The sequence below is a fragment of the Pezoporus occidentalis genome, unplaced genomic scaffold (genome assembly GCF_034315485.1).
Source record: "Pezoporus occidentalis ecotype Australia unplaced genomic scaffold, CSIRO_AGI_Poc_V1 ctg71, whole genome shotgun sequence".
Lineage (NCBI taxonomy): Eukaryota > Metazoa > Chordata > Aves > Psittaciformes > Psittacidae > Pezoporus > Pezoporus occidentalis.
The window spans coordinates 784,310-806,915 of record NW_026916062.1 but is presented as its reverse complement, the minus strand read 5'-3'; the positions used below and the strand labels follow the sequence as shown (position 1 = coordinate 806,915).

General features: G+C 41.3%; 1 protein-coding gene across 3 annotated transcripts; it reads right to left on the bottom strand.

Moving 5' to 3' along the window:
* Window positions 1–5,424: 5,424 nt before the first annotated feature.
* Window positions 5,425–22,606, bottom strand: RHOH (ras homolog family member H). 3 transcript variants are annotated; one of them, XM_062642392.1, is made up of 3 exons: window positions 21,361–22,606; window positions 20,202–20,306; window positions 5,425–6,745 (listed from the first exon to the last, which is right to left on the bottom strand). In XM_062642392.1, the coding sequence occupies exon 3, from the start codon at window positions 6,536–6,538 to the stop codon at window positions 5,963–5,965; it is 576 nt and encodes a 191-aa protein (XP_062498376.1). In that variant the 5' UTR covers window positions 6,539–6,745; window positions 20,202–20,306; window positions 21,361–22,606; the 3' UTR covers window positions 5,425–5,962. The 3 variants fall into 3 exon arrangements, with proteins under 3 accessions (XP_062498376.1, XP_062498377.1, XP_062498378.1); XM_062642393.1 differs by lacking the exon at window positions 20,202–20,306; XM_062642394.1 differs by lacking the exons at window positions 20,202–20,306; window positions 21,361–22,606 and adding an exon at window positions 8,049–8,410.

The following is a 22,606-nucleotide window of genomic DNA, read 5'->3' as shown; positions in this document are numbered from 1 at the left end:
AGATCGGGTGTCAGGGTGGCAGATAAATGCAATCATTTAGTCAAGGTAATATCCAGAAAGTCAGTTAACATTTGATATATTAAAACCCCAAAGTTATCTGAGAAAGAAAATTCAGCAGTTGCCTATGCGTTACGAGAGGTTTGGCACATAAGACACGTTAACTCTCCCTCCAGTTGCTTCGATGTACTTAAGAGTCGAGGAGTATGAGCCTCGGGTTCCTCCCCTTGTGCCCAGGGGCTGGCTGTGGGCCTTCAGGCACCACAGCCCTGCCTGTGGCTAGCAGACACACTCAGCCACATCCAGGGCAGCCGGCTTTCGCAAGGGATCTTGATTTCCAAAGCAAAGCCTGCTATGTTGAGAACCTCACCCTTTTGTGGTGCAATGGAGCATTTCCAGAGGGCAGCCCAGGTCTTGGGGTCAGAGCTGCCCTGGCTCAGCTTGAGTCCTCCAAGGCACTGCCAGGAGCTGTCTGGGCACCCACAGGAGTCAGTGCCCGTCAGGCTTCTTGGAAATGCCGCAGATGCGGGCGAACACCTCACACCATGTGGAGGCACCAGTTGTTACTTCCTTCCTCTTTTCCAGGGACAGAAACAGCCACCGTCACACAGGCCTGTGCCCTTCTGCTCCACCCCTGTGTGAATCACACCGGCAGCTGCCCAAGGTGAGAGGAGTAATGACAGAAATCCCCCCATCCAGGCCTGTGTAGGGCGGTTATGAAGACCTCAGGCCGGCATGTCACTCATTCACTTCTCCATAACCAGAAAGGCAGTAATAGCTATTATTTTGTTTGCTAATAACTAATTCTTGGCTCATGCAAGGCTAGAGACCAGCTTCTTGCGCTCAGGAAGGGAAGGGATGTGCCACAGGGTTTCACTTGGTGCTTTGAGACTTCTCCCCACAATGCAGGCACTGGAGCGTTGCAAAACTGAGATGAGCCCTCCAGCCCATGCTACCAGCAGGACAGCACCTGCAGACACCATCTCTCAGTGATGGCTGAGAGAGACGGCACACAAAATAAACCTGTCACTGCAAGGGCATCTGCGAGTGACAGCAACCTGACTGAGGAAGGGCCAGCCCTGTCTGCAGAGCGAGGCAGCTGCCTGTAATGTGTGCGCCTGTAATGGAAGGGGAGTCCTGAGGAGCATCTCCTCAATGCTCCTCCTCTGCTTCCTGAGCCACACAGATCATGCAGGCACACAGCAGCTGCATGGTTATGCCACCATGGAGCAGGAGGTGCAGGGCAGTGGAAAGGCCACCATAGCTATAGTTAAGCAGTTACAGCAATGCAAACATATGCACAAAGGTGGTTTTCTCCCTGAATTTTGTTTTGAACAGCTCGCCACTCACAGCACACCACGGAGGGCACACAGGTCAGCCGGGACAGGCACGCACTGATACCCAGTCAGGAGGTTTTGTGCTTACAGCTGTGAAGGAAATCTCTGAGACATAAAAGTTGTTTCCTCACATCCAGTTCATTGCTGTTGTTTCGGAGCCAGGGAGTTTGGCTAACACAACTGTGCTCCTAGCTGGCTTCTTTTCAGGGGCTGAACTGACTTTTAGTGAAGTCAAGGTAGTTAACTTGCTCACAAAGGCAAGCACAAGCAAGCCATTCTGATGTTCTGAAGTGAAGCCATTTATTCTTTGTATATTAACCTGAGCCCTGTGTAGCAGAGGCATTAGGAGAAAGTGCTAAGAGACTTGAATTGCTGCATTGATTTGAAATTGTTTAGTGGCTGTACTCATTTGAACGCAACAATAATACAGGAAAGGCTGAGATGTCAGAGTGCAACAGGGGTTTTCAATTCGTGTCTGACCCCTGTGGTGATTTATTGCATAGTGGTGCCACTTACAGAAAGGCTGTTTTAAATGCATTTTCTTTATCAAGACAAGCATTAGCTAATATGTGTTCACACACCTGAGCAATTGCAGAGTGCCCACAAAAACTGCATAAATATTTGTGAACTCTTAATTGCAAATATCAGGCAAAACAGTATCAATTATATCTAACAAGCTTGAATAAGGTCTCATATGAAAAACTGGGGGAGGAGGGGAGAAGATCTGAAACATTTCTTTATTATTTATTCTTAGAAAATATTTATATTTTATGCTGCAGAACAAGGAAGTATAAAAAGGCTGGAAATCTGTATTTAATAATGTAATGTACTTGCTACATTTTGCAGCTTAATAGGGGAAAATACTTCTTTTCTCCTGCTAGAAGAATAATTCCCAATTTTAATCACAATTGCATATTTATTCAACTTTTAATCAGATTTGCAGAGTTCAGTAAAACAATTAGTGATCCAGAATTACTTTTGCTGTCAAAATGAGAAGTCGGACGCTGACAAAAAGAGCAGTGCTACTGCTGCCACTGCTGCTCTCATTCTGAGTTCCATGTATTTTCTTTCTTATTTTTTTCTTTTTGTTTTTTAACCTATTTTACCAGCAAGCGAAAGTAAAATTAGCAGTGGAATAACAAACTGAAAGAGATTGGTTTGAGAAGACAGAAAAGGAACATTTGGGCAACAGCTTGACCCGACTGAGGCGAGGCTGCACGTTGTTTCTCTCTCCCCCAACCTGCTGTTTTTCAGAGCAAGACAAGTTGAAAATAACACGTGTGCCCAGCTGTCGTTTGAATGTGTTTTGAATATTAGAGCCCGATCTTTACCCCTGAGCCATACCTGGTGACCCTGTTGCTCAAGCAACATTAGTAACATCACCCTGGTAGGGTTCTGTGGCAGACCTCAGCAGTCCCGCGCAGCTGCAGTTGTGTGAGCCTCACCCCAATCAGCCATGTGGCCAAAATCTTGGGCCAAGTTCTGATCTATCCAGGTTCCACTCTCTGTGTCTGAGTTGCCACACTTTGTGCGCACACTTTTTGTGCACACGTTTGTGCACTCACTTTTCCCCAAGTTCTACAGCTCAGGGAAACCTGCATAATTACAGACACTAAAATACTGCTCTTCACAGTTCGTTCCCAGTGAGAAGTGCCTCTTAGCTCTGAGAATCTGAAAATAACCAGGCTGTGAAAACTGATAGCCCTTTTTTCCACAGAGCACCAAACTAAAATCCCCTTATTACTTTATCCTCTCTCCAATTTGATTTTAAAAGTCAGCTGGCTTTCAGTGCCCTCATACTTCACACTGGCTCTAGGATGCACAGTATCAAGCCACCCCTAAATTCCCTGTGCATCCCATGTCATCAGCCCAGGTGTCTCAGGGAATTCTGTCCACTTTTCTTCACTGTATTGCAAGCAGACCTTGAGCTCTTCATTTTGTAAAACACCGTAAGAAGCCTTGTGAAGCAAACGCAGATAAGATGGGATTGTCAGTTATGGCGTGATTCTGGAATGCATCTTCATCTGTCTTAATCTGATACAAAAACCCTCTGGAGCTTCCTGGTTCCCAAACCTGGCAATACTGTGCCAGACACCACAACACAGCATCCAGGCCTAGCAGTTACTGCTCTTCAATGCATAAAAACAGCAGCATGAACTGTTGTAGGCAAAGCTTAACTCACAGGGAAAAAAGACCATTTAACAAAACATGCTGGCAAAAATGTGTCTTGAAAAAGAGTTGAAACAAGGTATTAAATCCATTAGAGCAGTGGTGACTGTAACAAAAATGTCCACAATTGTAACAGATTTGAACACACACAAGGTGACATTTTGCATGTGATCTTTAATGTTTAAACAGTAACAGTGGCTACTTTTAAATTAGGTTACAAAGAGCAAACCTTTCAGTGAAGAGGCACTGCAAGAGTTGAGATGTAGAAACGTATTTCTCCCAAAAGCCAAGGACAGCAAACACCTAGCCCCTTGTGTAACTCTGCAGTAGTACACCATTCAGGTTCTTTTACAAACATGTCAGTTTTAGTGTTTCAGGGGGCAAAGGATTTGCAATCAACAGTTGAACAGAAAGTAGGAATGAGTACAGGAAAGATGGGTGGTGACAGGAGCCCTCATGTTCTCAGGTGCAGAAGCTTGTAAAGATTTACAGCTGATATGAAAACCTCACATGAGACCAGTATGTTTTTGTGACCACAAACCTCTTTTACAATCAGGTTGATGGCTGGTAAATGTTTACCAGCCTGGGAGCTGGCAGGATGATCACATCAAGTGTCCTGTGCATCGCTGCCATTCAAGATGCCTGTGATGCAAATATTTGCTCACCAACATCACGGGTGAGGTCATCTCTGGGATTCATAGGAGGGGAATGATTTCTTTCAGAATGTCTCTTTATAGAGAAGCTCAGAGGTACAATAGAGTAGGAGAACACCCAACCAGTTTTTCAGGGACAGACTATAGATCGATGAGATCTGAGCTATAGCTTATTTGCTTAGTAGGGTGACTCCTGAAGTCCCATCTTGGATTTGAATCAGACAAGCCACTTTATCCATTCCTGTTGGAACACATGAGTAAGGGCTCAGTCAAAACAGGCACAGGTCATTCTTCCTGAATCTGTACATGCCATCTTTTATGGTGCCATGTTATAAGCCCTTCAAAGGTCAGTTCTGAGCTAGCTGAAGGACAGGGAAAGGGAGAAAAAAACTATGCTGCACTAAGAAATCCCCCAGGGGATTTCCTCTATAGAAACTTCTGGATGAGACAGATCTGCAAGACCTGAGAGGTGGTGTGGGGCAGAGGGGACGGATAACCTTAGGAGGAGGGAACACTGCAACTCACGAGGAGTGCACAGCATTGCATGTTGACCCCACTCCATCTTGTAGCAGAGTGCTCTTACACACCTGGAATTTCCAACTCCTTGGCCTTTCTGTGCAGGAGGGTAAGTTGGCCTGAGCAGGTATGTCAGGATTTGAATCTTAGACTTGTCAGGCTTCCCAGGATGCAAAGCCTGTTTCAGTCTCAGTTTGATACAACCCAGGCAGCTATACTCAGTATAAAAATTTATTTAGCCATTCTAAATACTCACATTCAACATTGCCCTGTACTTAATTTTTTACTATGGTTGGTGACAGGTTTCACTGTTTCAGATGAAAGGTACTAAAAACACAGGAGAATTTTGGTGCTTATGAAAAAAACAAAACCCAAGAAAACCCAAAACTGACCTTTCATCTCTGGAGACTGAAATCTTTTGCCTTCAGAATTATAGCAGGGACAACAGAGGAGATGATAGCACATATTCATCTCAGTCACCCCAACAATATGTCTAAACCAGTTCTGACTGCAAGCCAGCCCTTCTGGGGTTGTAACCAGATGAGGTCTAGGAAGAATCAGGTTAGTTTCCTCCTGGTTCACCCCATCTAAAACTCACGAAGCCACAGGACAGCTGTCAAATGTCACTAAGTTTTGATCACTCCTATGCTAGATGTACTTGATTTCATTACTGTTATGCAGTGACTTGGAGATGTCTGAGAAGTGCTAGGCTTGTCTGCAGGCCATTTGTTATATGGATAAGATGATTTACGTCTGTGGTTAGCTAAAGGAAGAACCTCCAAAACATGAAAACAGTCAGGATTTTACAACAATGTATACAAGAGTCTTTTAAATAGAATACAAAGTGGTCAGATTTTATAACACAAAGTTTTTAAAGTAAAAAAAAAAACAACAAAACAACTCCACATGGACTGACATGTCAAGAGGCAGGGGTTGATACAAGCAGATGTCATTAAACAAATGTAGACAAACCAGCAAGTGAGGAACATCAACAGAAACAACAACAAAATCAGCATAGCTAATACCTGTAGCTCTCCAGGCTAGGTCTGTTCCAGTCCAAGCTAGGGAAGTCCAAACAAAGGCTTGTGAATAAGGGTAAGTACCTGCACCTTCATTTTTTCAAGACAGTGCCCATGCATGGTCAGATAGAGTGCACATCTGTCTCAGTGGGGGCACCTGCACTGTGGTCCTGCCAGGAGTCCTCCTTTGATTCACCTCCCATTCTCTCTACCGCAGTACCTTTGTGTGAAGACAGAAGGAATGAACGGGAGAACCCACTGCTGACAGTCCTCAAAAGATCTTGCACTCATTAACGGAGAAGAGCTTCCGCCTGTTCTGCCTTTTGGCCTGATTGACTGCTGTCCGCACGGCGTACTCAAACACCTGCTGCACCCCACGGTTGCTGAGGGCAGAGCACTCCAGATAGCCTTTGGCTCGTACTTCCTGGGCAAGCCGCTTCCCATCTATGGCGCTGATGCAGGAGGAACGGTAGGGCCCCACGTCCCGCTGGTCAGTCTGAGTGGCCACTACCAAAACAGGGATGCGGGGCAGATGGCTGCGGATCTCACCAATCCACTTGTTCCTCAGGTTCAGAAAGGAATTGTGGTTTGCCACCGAGTAGCACATTAATACCACGTCTGCCTGTTGGTATGAGAGGGGGCGAATGCCTTTGAAGGTGTCACTGCCAGATGTGTCCCAGAGACCTAGGCTGATCTGTACACCATCCATGAAGACATCTACTCCAGTATTTTCATACACAGTAGGTCTGTAGTCATCTGGAAAAGTCTCAGAGGTGAAACGTACCAACAGAGATGTTTTCCCCACTGCAGAGTCTCCCACTAGGACACACTTGACTGAATCCAGCATTTTATTAATGTTCAGGACCACACAGCAGAAGTGGAATGAAGAGATGCAGGGGTCTCAGAGGCTTTCTAGATAACTTCCATTTGGTGAGAAACCATCCAAGTCTCTTCTGAAAACCTGACTGTGTCACTTGAGTCTAAAAACCCCTTTTCTCCCACACAGACCTGTGGTGCTGTCAGCTTTAATTCTTCAGTGAGTCAAATGACATTTCTGGAAGAAGAAAAATAAAATGTAATGGTTATAACCCATAGAGAACAGAACATTCTTTATCAAGATAAAGATGCCTGGACATGTCTTTGGACAGCCATGGGGAGTACCCCACATTGAGGACGCTGAACCTTGCCATTCCCTCCCAGGTGGCTGCTTCTGAAACAGCCATTCACATAAATAACCCTCTTGGTGCTCCACAGGAGCTAACAGTCCTATCACCTCTGCCATTCTCCACTGACACCAATGATTTCTTTCCCTCCAATTGTCTAAAAAAATCAATAAAATCAACTTAACTTCAGTATAACTGGTACTAACCTGCTTTTAGTGAGACATTGACTGCCTCTGACTTTCACCAAGACTGGCAGAATCCCGAATCCCTCTTAACTGATCAGTTCAGGTTCCCTTTAATATGCACCCATGCTCTCTAAAGGTAGTCAAGAAAAAAAATGCTTTGCTAGCCAGTTTGGCTATTTAAGCAATCCTATAATGAGCAGAAATACAGAGCCATTTGTGACAATGAGGAAGCAAGGACTTGAGGTGTGAATCAAGATGAACCTTAACAGATTTCAAAAGCAATGAAGGATCCACAGCAAAAATATCAAAAAGTTCAACATATTTTTTACAAATCACTTTCAACAAGCAAGAAGCACAAACCAAAGAAAGCTACACCAGCACTGCTTGCCCCGTCAAACCATTTCATTGGAAAGGGATACAGCTCCCCTGACATTTACTCTGTTGTAAAACTGAACTGAGAGTACCTCTTCAGAGTAAGTAATTACTTTTGAGCTCTTGCCAGCATTCAGTCAAATTTTCCTATTTTGAGAGTGTTTTTCTCTTCCCCACTAGCTGTGTGCAAGATTCAGTGCTCATCCAGGGCGACAAACAAGACACTACAAAAAAATCACTCACTGCAAACTGAGGGGAAACTAGTTCTGCTCAACAGAAGTAATTTTGAAAAGTATCACACATAACTTCAAAATGTCCTGTGTATGTTACACAAATAATGCATTTCTGTTTCCATACATGAAGATGGAAGTAACAGCTTAAGATTTTTTCATTTGCACAGAAATGAATAATGACCACAAAAGCATATACTTCACATTACCATTATACTCCCCAGTTTCACTACCCTAACACCCACCCCCACCCACCCACATTTCTAACACACTCAAAGCTTTGGCTTTACTCCACAAAGAGGAAAACAAAGGAAAAGTGCTAGATGAGCCTAGAGAGAACATTTTACAGGCACTGACAATTGCTACTGCCAACTCCCCTGCTTTTCTTCTGTAGTGCAGCACCCTACCTCCTCTCGTGCTCCCAGCACACCTGTATCTCTCCCAGTGTACTGGCCAAAAGATGTATCAGCAGCTTGGCCAGAGAACTGCGTTTTACAGAGGCAGCACCAAGCCTGCAGGGCAGTCCTCACGCGTACTTGAGTTACCGGTATCTAGAGGAGTCATTGCAACAGACAGTGCTTCCTGGTCTGCCAGTGCTCTCACCATCTCAGCTTGCTTCTAGGAAGTGGGATGGAGGCTGATGCCACTTCACGGCATTCCTGGCTGCTGGGAAACAAGGTGCTCCATGAAGTTAAGTTTTGGTGGCAGTCACTGGAAATTTGCTTGTAAAACTTCAGTAGGTCTAACTCCACTGTCCCACCTTCCCCATTCCCCAGACAAGCTCTCAGCAGAATCAAACAAGACATTTACAAACTATGTCTATGAAAAATTTGAAAAGTATATGCAGGAATACACAGTCCAATTACTTAAATGCATAATCATGTTTCCTTCAGGGTATTCTACTTTGAAATTGTGTGAGCAGTACAGTTTGAGAACACCACAATTCACCACAAGCCAGTAGCATATGATTCAGACAAGGCTGCATGCTCCCAGGGGAAGTCATCATGTAGAAACATAGAATCATACAACAGCTAGGGTTGGAAAGGATCTGAAGATCATCAGGTTCCAATCCCCTGTCACAGACAGGGACACACTAAACCATGTCACCCAAGGTTCTGTCCAACCTGGCCTTGAACACTGCCAGGGATGGAGCATTTATCACTTCTCTGGGCAACCCATTCCAGTGCCTCACCACCCTCGCAGTAAAGAACTTCTTCCTTATATCTAACCTGAACTTCCCCTGTTTAAGTTTAAACCCATCACCCCTCGTCCTATCACTACAGTCCATGATGAAGAGCTCCTCTCTGGCATCCTTTCAGAACAAACCTTTCTTTGGTGCAAGTAGTCCTTAAAACTTTCAGGCTCATTATTTTATGTGTGTTTGGATGTGGGGGAAAATAAGGATATTCAGAGCATGATTTTGGATGTGGGGGAAAATAAGGATATTCAGAGCATGATTTTTGCTATTTCATAAATGCCAGAATGGAGAAAGACAGGTAAAAGGATTGTTCTGGTACATAGCTTGTTGATTGCCAGGTCTGATTATGCTGGCTATTTTGAAAGAAAGTGTACAAATGATTAGAGCCTGAAATAGAAACTAAAGACTAATGAACATGGCTACTCTACACACAAATAACAAAAGCTGCAATATTCACCATGGCAGTGCAAAATTGTTTTCACAGCAAATTATATTGTTCTACAATCTATTGATGATTAAAAACGTACAAGTATATAACAAGGTCCATACTCTGATCCTGGGGACAGTCCGCTGTCAGTGTCCCTGATCCTCCTTTTGTTCACAGCCATTTGGAGTTCATGTGCCTGTGTATATAATTGGGACTACATATGTGCATACTGAAGGTATCTTTTTAATTATGCACATAGCTTGTCCTTGACAAGCCTCAGGGTAAGAGCAGTATTAGTGTATTAAAACAATTACACAAGTTCACCCCAATTGATGGAAAACTCTTCAGATTAAACATCAGCAGAAAACAATGTCCTTTAAAACACAGGCCAGTACTGGGCACTTCTGCACTCCAGTATACAGCCACTTGTGTAAATACTTGCAAAAGCTTGGGTTTTTTTTTTTGTACATTTTTGATTATGGTCTTGGTCTGACACTACAGCATGACATAGCCACTAAAAGACTGTACAAAATCTTCTGATCACAGCTGGTTGAGTCTAGGCTGCTGATGGATTATTTTTTTTTCCCCAACAATTTACTTTTCCAAATTTCACTGACTTTATCAAGTCCATTTTAGATCTGGAATTCCAGATATAAACCTGTATCTTGTTTTACACTACTTTGGTTTATGCTTTCATCACTCGTAACAATAGAAGATTTTATTTTAATAATAAAACGAGAGCTTTTAAAATATTATAAAAAATATATGTTTAATTCTGATGTAGTCTTTCTAAGTAGTGACCTTTAATAAAATTCAAGATTAACCTCAAAGAAAACTCTTGCACAGTTTTAGATAGAGCACTGTTTTTTTCAACTGTATTATACTATCTATGCAACTAATGCAACTTTTTTGTTTTGCTTTCCTGTTTTTGTTCCCTCTGTCTTTGGAATGTAGAACCATGGCACTGGTGTGTGGTCACAGAGCCCTCAGACTTCACTGATGATATGCATGCAAGAAGGCATACAAGAGCTGCTCTCTGGTCACTGCTTGTCCTGCTCCTCAGCAATCTCATCCAAGTAAATTCCTCACACTTGATCATGACTGAATATGATATGGAGAAGGTGAATTGTGTTATCAGCCTGTAATATGACAGGATGGGAAGAAGATCACAGCAGCACCAAGCTCTTTGTAGGTGGAGGATTCACGTGAATATACATCCCATGAAAAGATAATCTCATATTTGTTGAAATAATTCTACCAGCAAAGGAAAGCAAGGACTTCTTTTATCAGAAGCGGTGAGTTTATAAACTGAACCAAATGTGATTTTCATTCTCTGGCATCTAGTGTAAGACCATTGTGAGCATGTCCTGCATCTTTTTAGATCAGGCAGTCATAAAATTCTTCAGAGAGTTAAAGCAATTAACATGCTAACCATTATTGTCATTATCCAGTCTCTACCACAATTAGGTCTCAGCGCAGTTTCTGCTGATATCAGGATATGAGTAGGCTAATTTTTCGGTTTGAGCACTGTGTACACTAGCTGTTGAAGAGACCTGACATTGTGAGGAAATAAAAATATTTATACGACTAAAAAAAGCTGAAAAACACTGAAGAGACTTCCACTTGCCATGTGATGCTTGAATGCAGGTATTCTCTTTGCCTGCCTACATTACTCCTGCAAATCTCACCTCATGCAGAAGGGGGTCTGCAAAACTGCCAACAATTCCCCTCTATTACGTTGATTGTAATTGCTGCTCCTTTTAACTGCAATGCAGGTACCTAAAAACTCTCCTTGCATATCTTAGAGGCTTTCAAGGAAAGGAAAGTGATATAGAGAGTAACTTCACCAAGCGCAGCTTTACACCTTCACTTCTGTGGGTGCAGTGGGCACTGCAGGGCAAGGACAGTGCCTCAGAAAATTCCTGCAAAGCAGAAGGACAGAGAGAGAGGAGGAGGAAGGCTGGCAGGAAATCGAGACAGGGCAGAAATGCTGTTGCCTGGTTAGGGCAGCACTCAGAAGATGCAGTAGGGAGACAACTGGCCCCTGTGACAGGGACACCGCATCTGCTGTAGATCCAATCTGGATGCTCAGATAGATGACCAAGTTGCCCAGGTCATGCTACCTTGTTTTCAACTCTGTGCATAAGTTGTACTTGCTCTATTCAGATACAAACCTGCAGACTGCTGCACAGACCTTTTCTGCCACAGCACAGCGCTACTAAAAACTAATACATCAGCTGCACACCGTCTGGAGACTGCAGCTGGTCTGCAAGCAAATGGCCCCATACTGTGAAGTTTCCTGTCATGCATTAAGCTGATGCTCTGACATTTGCTTTAGCTGCCTCCTGGTTTTTAAACTCATTTTAAGACAATTTTGATCTATAGCACAAAGTGGCCCTGTCTTGACAGTTTACTAAACAGCCTCCCGTCGCCTCAGATAGGGTCAGAGTTTCAGTCCATAGTGGCATTCAGTGGTGGTACCACTGCCATGAAGGAGAACTACTCACAGCCTGTACCTTTGCAAGGTGCTGCATCTTTGCCCCAAACTACTCCAACCAAAGAATCTGTATTCAACTCTTTCTCTTTACAAGCAAGTGTATTTATAATACTGATGGATTAGTGGCCAGACTATCTCTCAATCTGTTTTCATATTCTGAAGAATTGAGAGGATGCCTAGAAGCTTGGATGAAAGCTTTTATACAGCTATTTTATCCTCAAGTACAATCATACCTGCAATGCCTTTCTAAAGTTAGAAGAGCAGGCAATGTATAGTGAACCCATATTTTCAAAGCCAGGATGTCTTGTCATCTCAAAAACAATCTTCTTCCAGCATTTAAAAAATATTGCAGACATAAAAATTTAGACATTTTTCTTTCACCCCTTTATTCACAAAACTGGAATTCTGCTCCAGTTTTCAAATTTCAGTGCTTTGTTAAAAAAAAAAACAAAACCAAACCTTTTTTTATGTATATATAATTTCTAATTTATGAAATTTGAAGAAAATGGACAACCATTTTCTTAGGACCCTTTGCTAAAAATCACTTCTGGATCAAGACAACACCTGAAAATTTAAACCTCAGTTTCTTTCTTTGGAAGTTTTAACAACTGAAACTGAAGAAAAGGATTTATGATGAAATATTCAGTCATCTTGACAACTTTATTATTAGCAAGGGAACGCAAGTCATTAGATTTAAAAGAAACTCCCTCATATAAGACTGGGGAATCTTGCTATAAAATAGTGACAGATACAGACCAATGTTATTTACAAGATTAAATAAGAGGTGAAGTCTTAATAAAAGGACAACAGCTTCCCTTATGGGAAAATGTACATATTTACACACACGCTTACACACTGCACATACATATAGAACTGTATAATGAGATATTTTATATTAAAAAATCATCTTTCATTTCTTTAGTAATAGTACCTATAATGAATATACATAAAAGAAATGGATAATGCCTGTCTAAAGATCTATTCAATTTACCATAGTCCCTGAGAAAAACTATTTAGCTCTCACTTTAATTACCCAATTAGACCAAAGAAAGATTTATTTTATCTCAGGAGCTCTTTAACTGTGATAATCACACCTTGATTCAGCTACTTAAAAAATAAACATGAAAACAAATGATTGCACTTGAAAAATTAACAAAAAACTCGAAAAATTAACAAAAAGCCTGTAAGACTCTCATGTATTAATCCAAGATCTGAAATTCAACAGAAGTCAAGCAGATCTGGCAGTGCTAAATTCCTGCTCCAAAATTCAAGGCATGAGTCTGAAGTAATTTCTTTCCACATGTTTATGGCATGATGTGGTTACAGACTCTGTGGTATTCATGGCGTTACACAGCATTCAGTAGTGACCCATTTTCAGCATAAGTGTTCCATCCTCTCCAAATTAAAATATGGGTAAATGGAGTGCAGGAAAGTAACCCCTTCACAGAGAACAACCAGTTCATGTGCCATTTTCAGTCTGCTGTCTTCCAAAGTCAGCAGAAATGGAGCACTTGTCGTGCCCAAAGCATGGCACATGCCCTTGCATTTACTGACTGTTTCTCTTCCTCAAGAACATGGGTATATCACAATTTTTTCCCACCCTTCCCTATGATTATTTTTCTCCTCTGCTCTTAAACAGAGAAGAAATTCTTCTTGAGCCTCACCACAGATAAAGTTGTACATGGAGCAGCTGGTGTGCAAATGTCACATGTGTGTACGTTCAAACACAGAAGTTCACCAACCATCTGTCCATCAGCGTTCCCTCATAGTCTGTTTTTGTACACACACACATACATATATATGTGTGTGTGTGTATGTATACATATTCCTTACTGACACAGAACTGCTTTTGGGTCCAGATGGGGATACAGATACACTTGCAGATGAACATGGATAAAGTGCTGTGCATCGACTATAGCACTATCACACGTACCTATGAAAAGCTACTCTATCAGAATGGACTCACATAAAATTTCCACTCAAGTCTAAGTGCACTGTAGTCAAACTGAAGGACTGATTATATAAAATGCATAATATTTGAGTAATTTACTTCAATGAGACTACTGTGTGTACAGAATTACTCGCATGTGGAAATGTTTGCAGCTTTGGGCCTCAAACCACTTCAAATTTTTCATGCCACATCCTTTTTTAACACAGTTCACCTTTCTTGAAGTTTAAGACAAATCAAAAAGGCACAACTTATTTTTGTAGTTTTTTTTTACAAGTTTAACTCTTCAAAATTTCCCCAGTTTGTTTTTGGTTTTTTTTACTGACAAAATGTGAAATACTCTTTGATTTACAACCTTCAACAATAATTGTGTTTTATTTCCAGAAGGCCTAGCCCTTTCCCTATTTCTATTTTTGGTTTGGGGGCATTTTTTTACCATCTACAGATACAAGCAATATCATCATGAAGTATCCATTTCCCTTTCATACGCAATAATACAAGCAATATCATCATGAAATATCCATTTCCCTTTCACACGCAACTAATAGGTTTTAGTTTTAAATAACCATTTGTCATTTCTTGCAGAATGATGCATCATTTGCTAGACTGATTGCATAGAAGAGTATATGCATATATATACATACACAAAAATGTTGGAAATAAAGCAGTGTATATTTAAAAACATAACTGTTTCAATCATGAATCTATACATCCATGTACAAAAATATGACATCCATATGTGCAAGCATGTGTGTTTATATGTCTATATATACATATATAGACATGTATACAGATATGCACACATTGATATTAATCCGTTTGAAAAGACTACATGACAGATTGCTGTACAATACAGACGCATATTTAAGGCAAGATATTTTACTGTCATTTGAAAACCTGCATATATATTTTCCATGAAAGAATGGAAGCATTATTGAAACAACCATGGTCTTTACATTACGCTGTTTCTACGTATAGGTACACATTTGCACACATGAGCAGAAATGACTGCTGTGATAAATCTGGATTTGCAGTAACCTAGGTTTGTAACTAACAGATAATAGTCATACACTTACACACAGATTACATGGTCACACATTGTAAACAATTAGATTTTTACTGTGTATGCAGCCATTAAATTTTCTAGACACATCTTTACAATATGCTACAATTATTTATTGTTAAGGAGCTGTATGGATTGATATTAAATCATGCAGATATGTAACATGGCAAAATGTTAAATCTAACAGCCTAGCAACTCCGTGTATGTACTTGCATTTGCAGGCAGAAAGACTTCCTCACTTTCAGAGCCTGTGTAAAGTTCACTGCTGCGGTGAGGGCTGGCTCCTGCATGTTTTGACTCTAACCTGGAGAGGACTTTCCCTTGTTTGCACTGTACCTGATCTTCTTGACGGGGTCTTTTAAACACTACCAAGTAATCAATATTAACAGTATAGCTAAAAGTTAATATATGAATGATACAGGTGATGTAACACCCTCCTTAATGTTAAAGAAGTATTTTAAAAATGTCCTACCATTTCCCCACAGCCCTCCATGTGATCCCTCACCAGATCTCCAAGGTTACTTTCAGAGGTTTGTTCAGGTTTAACTTTGATCTGGTTTTATAAAATGCCTGCCACAAAATGAGGAGACTCTCAAGCCCAGATCTTTTGCTCCTAACCTCAGGGGGAGGAGCAGGAGGTTCTCCATGTTCATTAAATTATACATATGCATAGGTTTGATTTCATTGTGAGATAAAGGTGAAGGAGGGAAATGATAGTTAGAACTGAATTAGCCAATTTGATGGAAGATTATTTTTTGCACATTTTGTGATAAGAATAAAATGTGTTGAACAGATAGGTGTTTTGAGCAGCAAATAATGATGCTTCAGTTGATCAAACAATTCACAATAATGACTCCTTGCTAAAATGTATTGTTTTTTTTTTATTTGGGAAGAACACATATTTACTGCATATCATTTCAGTTTTACTGTGATGAATGTTAAATTTCTAGAGTTAATGAGCAAAGCTAGTAAAGTAAGCAACAATAATTCGGTTGGTTGTTTATTTTAAACCACTGAGAAACTGGCTGACAATTTTAGCTTTTCCCCTTAGAACTGCCAGCAACAAAAAGCTTTTTCTTGTTTCTTTATATATAAGACTGTTTACATTTTTAGTGTAGATTTCAGCCGTAGGAAACTGCCATCATTTCAAGTTAAACCAAAAATTTTGTGTGTGCACGCATGTACACGAAAATGTTAAAAATTTGAAGGGTTTGCTTGGAAATAATTTTGATTGCTTCACAGGCAGAAGGTGCGATACAAAACATGCGATTATCATGACTTTGCCTGTGTTTGTTGACTTAAGCTCTCTATCCTTTCGATTTGTTTTATAAATTAAAAAAGGAATTGCCTTCCACAATCTATCCCACAACTCGGCATTCATGCTCTGAACCCACACAAGGAGAAGAGTTAATATGTATTTACAGGACAGACAGGAAAATAATTCTCACTATGTAGCCTCCCTAGAATCCCTTTATTGTAGTAAATTGAACTAAACACAATAAATGGGCATGTATACTTGCCTACATTAAATTGCCTATGTCCCATGCACAGTTATCATTAAAGCTCAATTTCAAACAAACATACCATCAAGTTTTCTTTTTTTTTTTCCCTGTATTTAGCCCAAATTATACCTGGTAGTTCAGATTTTACTTTGATCTGTATCTTACACCAACCTTATGCCATAGCAGAATATATATTTCAGGACCTATTTTCCTTTACTTCAACAACAGTATAACCTTAATCTCTTGTCACTTTCATATAAAACATAGAATACTGTGGACAGCACTGGGTCATATGGAATAGGTTAAGAAGAGAAAAGCCTCTACTCTTTACCACCAAAAGTAATATATAAATCCTTCTCACTCATTCTTCAGCTCAGTATTTTGAGAAGCCATTTGAGATACTTAAAGCTGACATCTATTTGGCTTTCAGTTGGTTTAAAGATCATGCAAATCCCCACACTACGGTAAATCTGAATGCAGAGTTTCTGGTTTTCAGTGGGAAGCATAGAAAGTTTTCCTTGATTTTCTTGATTTTTACATATTTTGCATGAAAATGATCACACATATGGAAAGAGAGATATTTTTGGAGAGCTACATTTGAACATTATGAGAACATTTCCCATGCTTTATTTCTGAATCCTGATGGACTTGATTCAAATTCAATGATATTTTACCCAATGGCTTTTCATCTAGAAGTAAAACTCCACTGAAGGATAAGTGAATTTTAAAACCTGCATTTAAATTTATGGAAATAAAGGAATTTACATGAGGGACTTTTAAGGCAGATGTTTTGTAATACATTTTTGTAATGAGAAAAACACAAGCACATAGATGATGAGAGGAAGTTAATAGATAATTCAGTATGTATGTCATTAATTCAATAACTTTGAACCTTAAAGACTTTACCAGTTCTTATACACAATCATTTAACAAAAAAAGAAAACAAAGGCAAGCTGCAAGCTGTGTCCACTGGGATGGCAATCAGCAGAAGAAAAGAATTGTTTTCTTGTGAGAGTGACAGGTTTTGTATTCTCTCAATGACCATATGCACAGGAGACAACCAAACCAGATCCCATCCCAAACTACGCAGGAGTGTTGGTCTCACACTTTTATATTAGGACAGCCAGTCTCATAGTTTGACATAAACCAGGATAGCCTTCAAAAAAACTTACTGCTACTCATAAGGAAGAGGTTGTCACTCATAAGGAAGACGAATCACCAGATGGTACTACAACCTCACATGGGGCAAGTGTCAGTTATTGAGACTGGTACACCATGCTCACAGTTGCGTGTGACAAGTTTCATTGTGCATGGTACATAACCACAGCCCTCCATGACAACTCCTGCCAGGAGAAGTATTTGTTACCTTCCCAGCACATTCTTAGTCTTTCGCATGTGATAGGTCACCACTGACCCCCCAGACCACAGCAGAATCCTCATGTGGTTTCCAGTGAGTTCATACATTTCATCAGGTAGAGACAAGCATGCCAAGTTCAGTGCCACCCTCATCCCTTAGGAATTAACACTTCTCCTTGGCTTCTGTAACCAAAGACCAAACACAATTCCTTGTGCAAAAGAAATACAATGCAGACACAGCAGCAAGTGATTGGGCAGGGTGGGAAAGATCAAGGAATCTTTAACAAATTCCAGGCACAGCCACAGGCAGGACCAGGCACGAGCAAATGCTCCTGCAGCCTCTCTGTGAGGAGCACACACTTGTGGTCAGTGTTCAGAGTGTGTTCCCAGCTATCCTGCAGCTGCCATGCCAGCAGTGGTGGCGATACTCCAGCACAGCCTCCAGCAAGAACATGACTGCTGGCACTACTGCTCCCTGCTACTCTGGCAGCTGCCCATCTTAGATCTGATACACCAAGGTTTTGTACCCATGACTGCAAGTGCTCATGCTCACTGCTGCATTACAGAGGTTTTGCGTGCTACAAAAGTCTCCCCTTCTACTGCAGACCAATGCTTTTGGTGGCTTACGAAGTTTTTCCCATTCTTCACTGATGTAAAAATTCAAGCACAACTAAATTATGATAAGCACATGTGAAACTGTATTTGGTTTTGGGAAGGAGAGCTAAGGGTAGGCTGCAGGCTACAAATTTTGTTGTTACATCACTTAATTTTATCTGTGTGATTCTGACCAGTATTTTAAAGCTGCAATGCTTTAACAGTGGGCTTGAGACAGCTGCAGCCAACTTCCTTTCTTAATTACTATGTTGGGGTCATCCCAAGACATTTTTTAGCTGTAAGCTCTGCTCATGGCATAGAAACGTTTGAAAACTGTCGATTTAATAAAGCCACACACCACTGGCCAAAAAGTGAGAAACTGATTTGGAAATGATATTAAGCTGCATAGTATGATGCCAGGAATATCAAGTTTCATAGTTATGTCTCTTATTTCTTTTCAAACAATTATCAAAAGCATTATTAGAAAATCAGCAATTTTTCACTGTATGATCAATGCCAAATCAAATTAAGCACTTAAACAGTGCATTCAGTGACATTCAGCTGTTACTTAATGAAAACTATAGAATAACAGCATTTTATAAAGAAAAAGGGGTTGGTGTGTTTGCTTTAGAGAGAAGAGGTATTTTTCTTTGAAAATCTTTTTCATTTAAAGCTTCTCAGCCAGCTGTGCTATGCATCTAGAGCTACACAGCAAAGGCAAAAAGAGAAACAGCAGAATTTCATCGCCTTGCCTGGGTGTCCTCCCAGTTATTTATCAGAAAGAGTCACCAAGAAAAGCTTCTCAGGAGCTGCAGCTGGTGCAGACCTGCTGTTCTCCAAGACAGGCCAGTGGCGCAGCCTGCAAGACTGCCACCACGATTTCTGCTCATTTCCTGTGTGCTCTGGGTATACTGCAAAGCGTCCACCGACATCTTTAAAGATTTATATAACTGCCCCTTGTTGTACAACAGATTTCCTCCCTGATATCACTGGCACCAGCAGTTGTTACCAGCTGATGCAACTTCAGCATCAGTCTCTTGGTTGCTGGGTTTATGAAGAAGAGAAAGTGCTCTCATTTCATTCCCAAATTCACACTCCCAATGGAGCAGCTGAGCCAAAATCTAGTAAACTTCTACATATAAACATTTTATTGAGAAAGCTGGTCACCAGGCTGGAAGAGTACTTTTAGTAACTTTCTGGAAATGTAGTTCCAGCTTCATGGTTTTACTGTGATGCGTGTAGATATAGGGACTGCCCTCTGATACAAGCAATCACATAAGGCTTGATGCTCTTCTGACATGAGACCATCTCAAGCTGCTTTGGCACAGTAAAATTCCCTTGAAGTGGGATTGAATGACAGGAATATACAGCCACTTTGCCCTGCTGATGGACTGTGAATTTATGTCTTGCTATACATGAAAATCAAGCCCATTTTTAAAATGTTAATTTGCTGTGGAACTTAGTAAGTACAGATTACTTACAAAACTACAGATTCACCATAAATACAAAACTATTATTTTTCCTGCTTTGCAACACCTAATCTAGTGAATAAAAAACTTGGTATTGTGCCCCATCAAGGCCTACTCTCTCAACTTAGCAGGAAGCAAGCACATGTGGGGTTTTTCTATCCTGTAGCTGCTGCCCAAGTCTCAAACATGGTATTCACATCAAGTCCGTACCTCACTTTCTCTGGTAAACTTGACTTCTCTTGTATGACTACATCATCAGATCTCTCTCTGAAAAATTAGATTAAACCCCATTCTAAAGTTAAGTAAGTATATGTGCATGGTCTTTTCTACTGGGACATCTGTAAACACTCACTGGTCTAAATGGTGGGTTTGGGAAACCTTAAATAGCAAGTAGCACAGTGCAATGCACAATCCCACCTTATTCTGACAGCAGCACCAGATGGGCATGTACACCAAAAAAATGCTGGCAGATGTGCCTCCTAACAACTAAATCTCATTTATCCTACCTTTTTCCTCTGCAAGTATTTTCTTCAGGGTAAATCCCGGGTTAGAGCTAGCCTCCTGCAGATGCCACAGCCACACTCTTGCCCCATTCACAGGTGAAAACACGTCTGGAAGGAGAAATTACAAAATTTTAAAGCCACATTCAGATTTTTTTGTGGGGACTGCATCAGAGCGATGGCTCCCGCCTCTGTGTGCTTCCTTCTCATTCACCTTTTAGATTAACTGCCACTCATTGGCAAGGTGACAAGACATTCCACCACCACTAAAGCATCATAATATGCGGTTTTGGAGGAAAATCTGGAAATGTATGTGCACACATCTGTGCATGTGTGCACAAATACATACCGCTCTCCAAGGGGTACCACACCAAGAGCATGCCATGGGTGGTCCAGAATGCAAAGGAGAAGAAGCCGTGGGGTGAGATGAAAGCAAAGAGTTACAGCCGCAGCCATTTAGACAGCAAACAAAACCCTTTCATCTTAGAAGGTGGTAGATGAACTTGTTAGAGCCAGCAGGGCCAAGCAGCTGCTAGAACCAGAGCCAGTGACAGATATGCTGGCAAATTAAAAATACCTTCAATCTCACTTCAGCCCTTAAGAACCTAAATTTCACCTTTCTCAAATTCCCACAATAAAATCTTCACCTAAATTTGCTTGGGGACATTTAAGATGAAGCAAAACAATTATAGCTATGATGTGCCTCACAAATGGGGAAGAAAGCATCCTTTGAGGTGTTGCAGGTTTACACAGACGTATCTCTTATGGGTTTGTAATTCATATAACAGCAAAGGGGGTCAGAATCAGACCACCATCTTTCAAGTAATTCTCATCTTCTCTGTTTTTTCTTACATTAGTTAACATGGAAAATACTAGCATGGCATGGCCCATCACACCCCTCTTTCTACTTTTATACAAGGCCTTTTTACACTCAAGTGGAAACAAACTCTGCAACACATTGTATGAGACGTAGGCAGGATTCGACCGCCATCTAACAGGTTATCACAATACTGAGTAATTAAAAAATGGTATTAAAAATAAAACTGATTAGGTGAATCAATTTCACAAACTTATTAGTAAAACTAAAGATACTGAATTTGATTAAGAACATCAATTCACATTAAGACTTTTACGAAGAAAAAAAAAGAAAATGCAAAGAACTCACCAGATGCAGGAAGCTGAAAGTGGCTGTTGGAAATAAACGTTATGGAAATCAACTCTTCTAGACGAGATAGGGGAAATAAAAAAAGGAGAGTGGTGTTCTGTGCTCTTGGCTGTTTTGGTTGGACTTCTTTTCCATCAGATTAGAACAATTGTGTTATTGAGAGGGAAAACAAAACAAAACAAAACCTCAAGAGGTGACCAGAGACCACTGCACATCCAGGCCAAACGAGTCCTGGCAACTGGGTCTAGCTCATCCGGACGCAGCAGTGACAGCAGACCCAGATGTAGTGTGACGAGAAATAGCAGAGTAGTTTAGGGTAAGTCAGCTTCCGGGTGACAGCTCCTCAGCTCTGCTGTGTGGGTTTTGTTGTGGGTTGGCATATGAGTGCGTGTATCTTTCTCTCTGGTGGCTATGGGACAGATGCAAAAACCTTGAAGATGGAGGAGGGCAAAACCTCCAGGCTGCAGAAAGCTTTCGCTTTGAGCTCTGCTGCTCCTATAGTTGCCTCCTCTCTGCTGCAGTGCCTAACAGCATAGCACAGCCCATGCTATGCTATCCTATACACACTAGGAGAAAAGGAGCAGATCAACAACTGCCCTGCAGTGCTATGTGCAATTCACACTACAGTAACATGAATGAGATGGCATATTTTCATGTAAGCTGGAATATGGCCCCGACTTTAAAAAAACATGTTTAGTTGACCTTGTGCAAAACTCAAGGCAGGCACTTTTGGGCTGTTTCAACACTGGTTTATAGGGATTTGTCATAATTCAGTGAGGATTCCCCAGTAGCACTGTTTAGGACTGACCAGGATCATTTCACTAGCACACTCGTCCTCTCTTCCACCAGCATAAAGATTCTGAGCAGGAGAAAGCACTACAGGTGTGGAGATTCCTTCCTTTCCCAGCACAGACAACTGGAGCAAGCCAGACTCTCATCACTTCCAGCTTTCTACCACAACACTGAAAGCAAAGCTCTGATGACATTCAGGATTTCAAGCACCAGGTCTATGGTCTGTGCTCCAGGAACTGGGAGCACAAGAGGCTGTCTTTTTTGGATGATCAGGTAATTGGACTGCAGGGAGGGCATTCCTGTCCCATACTCCTGAAGCAGCCCAAGACTGCTGGAGACAGGACAGCAGGAGAGCTGCCCCAGAGCTGAACATGAGGAGCACCGATGACAAGCACAGAGGGCTGTCTGCTGCTCAGTCAGAGGCATCAGCAGTGGGTTTCCCAGCAGCCTTGAA